At 57.4% G+C, this 7,220-nt stretch overlaps 1 protein-coding gene across 3 annotated transcripts in view; it reads right to left on the bottom strand.

The window, feature by feature from the left end:
* PPP1R1A (protein phosphatase 1 regulatory inhibitor subunit 1A) overlaps positions 1-3,960 on the bottom strand; it is an 8,138-nt gene extending 4,178 nt beyond the window's left edge. The window contains exons 1-2 of one of the 3 annotated variants that reach the window (XM_028486076.2): positions 3,804-3,960; positions 252-312 (exon numbers count right to left, since the gene is read on the bottom strand). In XM_028486076.2, the coding sequence (XP_028341877.1) occupies positions 252-312; positions 3,804-3,887 (145 nt within the window). In that variant the 5' untranslated portion in view covers positions 3,888-3,960. Of the gene's footprint in view, positions 1-251; positions 544-3,803 lie in introns of those variants that run through there. The other 2 variants (XM_024123096.3, XM_024123095.2) reach the window with 2 other exon arrangements.
* Positions 3,961-7,220: the final 3,260 nt, after the last annotated feature.

Here is a 7,220-nt window from a genome sequence, read left to right as displayed (position 1 = left end):
CACCCCAGCCCCTGGGGGGCTTAGGAACCAGGTTGTCTCCCCCCCCCCCCCGCCCCATTCCTAGCACTGCTCTGTCTTTCCAAAGCAGAGGAAATCCTCCTGCTAACCCAGCCACCACTCCCCTGCCTCCAGGACTGAGGAGACCGCGGGCTCCTCAGATGTGCCCTCCTGTCTAGCACCCACCTTCTCTCACTGGGACCCAGCTGTCTTCAGCAGCCCCCACTCCCTTCAGCGACCCATCCTGGGGTTACCTGGGGATGACTGGTCACTGGTCAGCACGAGGGTGGCAGGGGTGGGGCGGCGCCTCCGGATCTGAGGGAAGAGGTCGAGTACACGTGGAAGCATCACAGCCCCGCGCACACTCAACAACATAATCCAGGCCGCCCACTTAGCACACCTCCAAAAGTGCCACGTTACACTGAACCCACGGTCTCCGGGTGGACGTTCTTGGGCCCGTCCCTCTGCCCTGGGGACCCAGAAGAACACCTCCACTCCCTGCTTCCCCCAACCCCCTTTCTGTCTCCGCATCTCCCCGGGTCCTGGCCCCAGCTCTCCATCTCAGCAGCTATATCTGCGCTAATGCATCGATCTCTGGCCTGTTGTCCTTCCATCCATCCTGGATCAATGGTCAGAAATAACCCGAGAGGGCACAAAGCTTTCCCCTTAGTCTCCCAGCCCACTCCCCAAACAGCGGAAAGCTCCCCTCGATCCTCACCCAGCCTGGGAGGACAGCACAGAGAAGGTAGGTCTGAACGTGCCTTCACCTGGCCCATGCCCCTCCCTCCCTCATCTCCTCCCTATCCTTGTACACGCTGCCTTTCTGATTTGTCAGGAAATACGGCCTGGAGAAATCCTTGTCATGGTAAATATAATATGAGGAGAAGCGTGAGGCAGGACTCTGGTCAGGGACTAAAGTTAAGCTGAAAAATCTTCTCCTGGGCTCTGGGGTCCCATTTTAAGAAAGTAACAGATAAGAGCGGATTGACTGCTGGGCCTCTGAGCCCCCTCTCCCCGCCTCTGTTCTTTTGTCTTGTTGCCAACAAAGTTGATGGTTGTTGAAGTCAGTCCAAGGACTCTTGGGACACGTAGTTTTTTCCGTTTCTCTGGAGGCTTGAAAGTGAAGGGTACCGTGGGGTTGGAGTCCCTGCAGCTCCCTCCAGGGCAGAAAGTGGGTATCAGCCCTAGCTGGGGGCAGGGTTAATCTGAGAGAAGGACACCTCAAAGAAGAAATGGGTACATAGAATGGGGGTAGGTTGGGGTAGGGACTGTTTCCTTAGGAGAATCCAGCAGTATCAGTTTTTGGTGGCATTTCAAGGTCCCTGGCAATACCAGTTCTGTGTGTGTGTTTGTGTGTGCATACAAGCATGCACTGCATAGACATTATTTGTGAGTCCGTCGCTGGCTATTCCTGGTACAAATGTGCTGGGGGCCAGCAGGTGGGCAAGTGTGCTTCGTGCATGTGGGGTGAGGCCATCCTTCTCCTAAGAGAGGACTCCTCTCTATTTCTTTCCTGCCCTGGGGGAGGGGAGCTGAGACAGGGAGAGGGTGCGGTGGGGGTGGGGATTAATGGGGGTTGGGAGCCTGAGAAGGAGTCTGCAAGTTTGACAGAAAGGGCCTCTGAGAGGGCAGCAGGGCTCTGTGATCTTGGACAGGTCCCTTAACCAATTTCCTTGCCTTGGACAAGATTTCTAAGTACTCAGAGTCCTTGAGAATTCTGGTGTCCTACAGCAGGAGGGAGTAAACTTAGACTTCCTGAAGTACCTCCCAGGCACCTGAACTACTAGCAAATGAGTAGGCGTTCTCTTACTTTCCTTGCCCCGATCACAAATCCTAGTTCTCAAGGACACTTGGTGCCTTTGCCTCTGATTTCTTTCCAAATCAGTTATGCCAAGGACCTGGTAGTTGTGGGCACCCCTCCATCCCCTGCCACTCTGTGCTCCATAACTCAGAGTTTCCAACCCCTGCCGCCCTCTCATGTCAGTCTGGGTTAGGTGTTCCTGCCAAGCCTGGAGCTTTTTGCCTACACGCTTGGGTAACACAGCAAGGGGGGCTGAAGTTAGACTGCAGGTAGAATTTCAGGCTGAGCAGACACAGATTTCTGAAGATGAGAGAAAAGCAGGCTGAAGTCCTAGCTCTTTTTCCCTCTGCCTCTATAGCACTGCCTCATCCTCCTCCCCTGCTCCCCAGAGCCCTGGGCCAGCTGGCCTGCCCTCCCCCAACACACACCTACACCTGCCACATCTAACACCAAACAGAGGCAGGTGTCAGGCATGAGCACTGGCTGTGCCAGTGGAAGGCATTTCTGCTTGGAACCTCACCCCTCAGCCCGTAGCTCACACTCCTGGGCCCTTTTCCCTGGGTCTGAGGTTATCTTAGCCAACCCCCTGCCTCTAGGCATAATAGCCTTTTTTCTGACCCCAAGGGGACGCTCTCCATGCTCCTGGCTCTCCACCCTCCTCGTCCTCAGGAGGTTTGCAGTCTCACCACCCTCCCTCCTACTGTCACACCTTAGAGGTCTGGAGATCCGGCTCCCCCCACAAGCCAGGGAGAGGATGGAGACACAGGTCCCTAACCCCTGCCCACACTTTGGGAAGCTAACGTTATAGGGAGAGCGTGTGTACCCAACCTTTCCCTTCACATCAGACCTTCTTCCACCAAACAGCTGGAGCAGCATAAAGAACACTCTCCCCAGCCCATCCCAAGAGGGCAGAGTTTTCTCAGGTGGGGAGACCCAGCCAGAGCCCTGGCAGCCGGTAGGGGGAAACAGAAGTGACCTTGTGGGAAATGGATAGTCTCTAGGAACAGGGATGTCTAGGCAAATGGATAGAGAACGTGAAAAGAGATGGAGCAATGAGCAAATGAGCAAATATTTGGCAAATGGGCTGTAGTAGCGACCACGGGTGGTCACCGTCTCCACGCACATGCTCACTCTCCCTGATACACACACTTGCTCACACAGTCTCATACACTGCCGCCTCTGCCAGCCTGCTCGGAGCTAAAAATAGGCCAGGCCGGGAGGCTGGGCCAGGGCCCTGGACTCCCACCCCTTGAGCCCAGGCCAGCACAGTGCTTCTCCCTTGCCCACGCCCAGCTAGGACCCCAGCCCCGAGAAAGCCCTCGTTTCACGCTCCCCAGGGCCATTCTCTCCATGCCCTCCCCTTCCCGCCCCCCCCACCCCATTTATCGATCCAAAGGGCAGGAGATGGGAATAAGGACCCAGTGTCCAGACCTGCAGAGCCCGGAGTCAGCCTGTAGACAGGACCACTCCTCTCCCCCAAACCCCGGCCCTCGCAGTTTTCCTCAGCCCCTTCTTGTCCTCACCCTCTGGGGTCCGGCAGGGTCGCCCCCAATTAGGAGAGGGCTGGGGGCACTCTTTCTCCTCTTTCAACTCCCTCCATTACCTGCCCTCTCCCTTAGGCCCTCCGACACCTTTGGGCGCCCCTACCGAGCTCAGAAACTCTGGCAGGGGGTTGACTGGGTGGGGGATGAAAGACTGGCGAAGGGGGAGGGGTCGTGTCCTCAGGCAAACCCCCTCCCCCAGGGCTGGGGAGGCAGGGAGCGACTCTCGCGGGGACCGGCTTCGAGGGCAGGCGCTCGTCCTTCAGTCCGTCTCGAAGAAGCACAGACGGGGAGATGGGGCTTCCACGGTGGGGGAGGGGAGAGAAGACCCCCCCAAACAGCGCGCCGGCGCTCGCAGGGGCGCACCGCCAAGGGAGGACTGAGCGGGGGTCTCGGATCGCACAGTCCAGGGGTCTCTCGTCCTCTGTGGGGCGAGTTCCCTGCCGCCCCGCCCCGCTCCGCACCTGCTCCGCCGCCTCGGGGTCAAGGTGCGGCTCTAGCAGCGGGACGGTGAACTGGATCTTCCGGGGGCTGTGGTCTTGCTCCATGGCTGGGGCGGCGGCCGCTGGGCCGGCGGCGGCGGCGGCGGCGGGCGGGCAGGCGGCGGACTCGGGGCTGGGGCGGGAGCGCTCCCTCTTCGCTCCGCTCCGGCCCGGCCCCAGCCCGGCGCGCTTGGCTCTCGGCTCCCGGCTCAGAGCTCCCGGCTCGCTGCCCCGGGGACTCCGCGGCCGCCGATTGGCTCGTCCCCCGCCCCTCCCGGCCCCCTCCCCTTCCCCACGCCCGGAGCCTTAACCCCGTGGTGGCTGCGCCGCCGGCTGACAGGGGTCACCGCCCCGCTGGGGGGCGAACCTGGGTCCCGGTCGCGGTGGACACAAACCGGATGGTTATCCGGGGATCCTCAGAGTTCTGGGCGGGGAGTGGAGGTGGGGAGCGGCCACGAAGAACTTCTCCAGGCTGGGGCAGAATTGAGGGGCTGGGAATGTGGAGGGGCGCTGCCAGAGAGGAGGCTGCAAACACTAGAGGAAGATTTCCTTTCTGATCTTAAAGGGGTCGCCTCATAGAGAAAAGAAAGAAAGGGGATCTAGGCTTGCAGCAGGAGGGATTAAAGTTAGACCAGGAGAGGGACTTTCCACTGAGAGGAAACCGCTAGAGCGGAGGTGGAAACTTGGAGGGGAGGCGTGGGGTCTGGGCACAGGTCTGGGTTCACTGTGCAGAGAGAGGGGGAACCGAAGACCTTAGAGGGTATCCAGAGCCTCTGTCTTGAAGTGCTGATGGCAGTGGGTGGAGGGCTCAGGGAGCAGGACCATCTGGGACTCAGCAGAAGGAGAAATGGGGTGGGGAGCCAGTAATGCTTGTGAAATAGGTTTCTCTTCTTGCTTGCTAAATTCTGGGGATGTGAAGCAGGTGAAAGGCCTGCCAGGGGAGAAGTCTCCCCGGGGATGGAGAGGGAAACATCTTTGGTGGGGTAGCTTGTTTATAGGTGGGGTAGCTTGTTTATAGGTGGGGTTGGTTTCCAGTTCCACTATTGGCAGAATAATGACAAGGGTCTGCTGTAACTGAAGGGATGGAGGTGAGACTATGTGAAGAACTTACTAGTTTGGTGTAGGACCAAGATGTCAATACTAGTGAGTGAGGGAGATAGGATATTCACTGGAGCTGGTGGGTACTCTGCCAGGGGCTGGGGGCCACTGGGTAGAGGGAGGAGAGGTGCTGGGCACTGAGGAGGGGCAGGGCTGGATGCATCTTTGGGGGAGGAGAAGAAATGGACACAGAGAGTTCTGAGGGAGGGGTTGGGCAGAGGCCAGGGCCAGAGCTCTGTTTCTTTAGTCTTAAACTGAGCAACTGGCACGTTGCATACAGATTGATGCCTGGTTCTCTGGAAACCCTGGGATCATCCTCTCCTCTAAGTGGTCAGGCTAAATCCTCAGTTGCCTCCTCTTCCAGGCAGCCCGTCCCTGGCCTGGATTTCACATTGCCCCTTTCCGTCTTACCTCCCAAAATAACCTCCCCTGCCCTTCCCCCTAACCGTATCCCTTTACACAAAACAGGTCTGGCTCACTTTTCTCAGGGCAAGGCTGGGGTTATAGGGACCCAGTGGTCCAGCCAGACCTCTATCTGCTGTTAATTCGCCCCTGTTTTGCTGTCACTTGGACTCCAGGAATGACCCCCTACACCCAGCCTACATGTGCATGGTCCCTTTGTGCTCTCTTTGAGGTAGCAGGGCCAGTCTGGATAACAGCTGGTTGGATCCTCAGATCTCTCTCTTCCAGTTGCTCCCCTCCCCGCAGGTGACATTGGAAGGAGGGTGTGTGAAGGCACTGAAGCCAAGAGGATAAGGTTAGGGTGGGGGACAAGGGGGCCCAGTAGGACCCAGGTGCTCTCTCTGGCTTTCCCTCCGCTCACCCATCTCCTAACTACACATAAACAGAGCAGGGTCCAAGGTGTCCTTTAAATAGGTGACTTGTCCCTCCCCTCCCCCATTCCACCAGGACCCTGGAACCTGGAACTTGAAGCCAGGATTCCCACACCCCCGTCTCTGGGGACTCAGATGCCCCTCGCTGAGGCCTGATTTCCACATTTGTAAAATGGGCAGAATTGTCCCTACCTGATAAGGTTCAGTATCATAGGAGGTAAGGCACCTGGCACATAGAAGGCCCTCAATTAATTGATAGCTGCTGTTATTATTGTTGCGTTATCTCCTGGCAGGACAGCAGAGTTAGAGGAGTCACCTTTCCAGGTTCTCAAAAGAAGACCCTCCACACCCACTCCAGTCACCCAGTTTGCCGTATTCCCTTCAAACTTGGGTTTGGTCATGGAAATTCCTCCCAAAGCCTCACATCCACTCTTCCGTTTCCCTTCTCAAGCTCTAGATTCTCAGACTCCTTTCCGCTGAAAGGTCAGGAGAGGGCCCAGAGCGCTCAGGCTTTGGAGAGATGGCTGATGGGGGCCGTGTAGGACAAGGGTTCCTGGGAGCAGCCAGCGCTGGGGTAGAGGCAGAGGAGCGGAGAGAGCAGGGAGGGAGGACAGGCAGCTCCTGGTTCTGGCTTGGGAAGAGTCTGGGGGTGGGTGGGCAAAACGTTTATGGGTAGCGGGGAGGGGAGTGTGGCTGGCTGCAGCCTCTGGTCCTGGGGTTGCTACACAGCTGGAAGGGGTCTGTCTATGAAGGCCTGTGATGTCGTTTTGACCTTTATTATGCCCGGAGCTGGGTGGGTGACTGTGGTGTCTGTTGGGCTTGTGGGTGGAAGAAGACGTGGGTCGCTTGCACATGAGGCTGGGAGTTGCAATGCCTGCTCTTGGAGCCCTTTCTAGAACGAGTAAGAGCGGAGCCTGCCCTGTCCCTGGCTTGCACGTGTCTGTGCAAGGTGTGCTTGTGTGTGTGCAAGTGTTCACGTCCCTGCCGCAGTCCCGGCCCCACCGGAGGAGCTGCAGCTGTTCCACGTGGTGTACTTCTGGGTCCATGAAATATTTAAGGTTACAGGGATGTGACTCGGTGATGCAATTACTTCACAGCTCCCACCTGCCCCTACTCTCCAAGCTGGACTCTGGCTTAATGTGGCTGCTCTTTGTGGCTCTCAGCATTTCTGCTTTTATTTGTCTGTCATCCTCACCCCCCACTAACCTTCTCCTGGGTTAATTTACTAATCCCCACACCCAACCGGGAAGGAGGGCAGGAATTATGATTAGAACCCAGGAGGCCAAGCCCTTACTTCTATCTTTGCGTCTTCCTGCTGGCCAGTGTGGCAGGGCTAAACTCCTGCCTGTTGAAAACATGATGTAAAATAAAATTCCAAAAAAAAAAAAAAAGAAAAAAAAAAGAAAGAAAGGCTTCCCTGGTGGCGCAGTGGTTGAGAGTCCGCCTGCCGATGCAGGGGACACGGGTT

This window comes from Physeter macrocephalus, unplaced genomic scaffold (genome assembly GCF_002837175.3).
Source record: "Physeter macrocephalus isolate SW-GA unplaced genomic scaffold, ASM283717v5 random_727, whole genome shotgun sequence".
In the NCBI taxonomy this organism is placed as follows: Eukaryota; Metazoa; Chordata; class Mammalia; order Artiodactyla; family Physeteridae; genus Physeter; species Physeter macrocephalus.
Note: the sequence above shows the minus strand (reverse complement) of the source record. Positions and strands in the feature narration are given on the sequence as shown.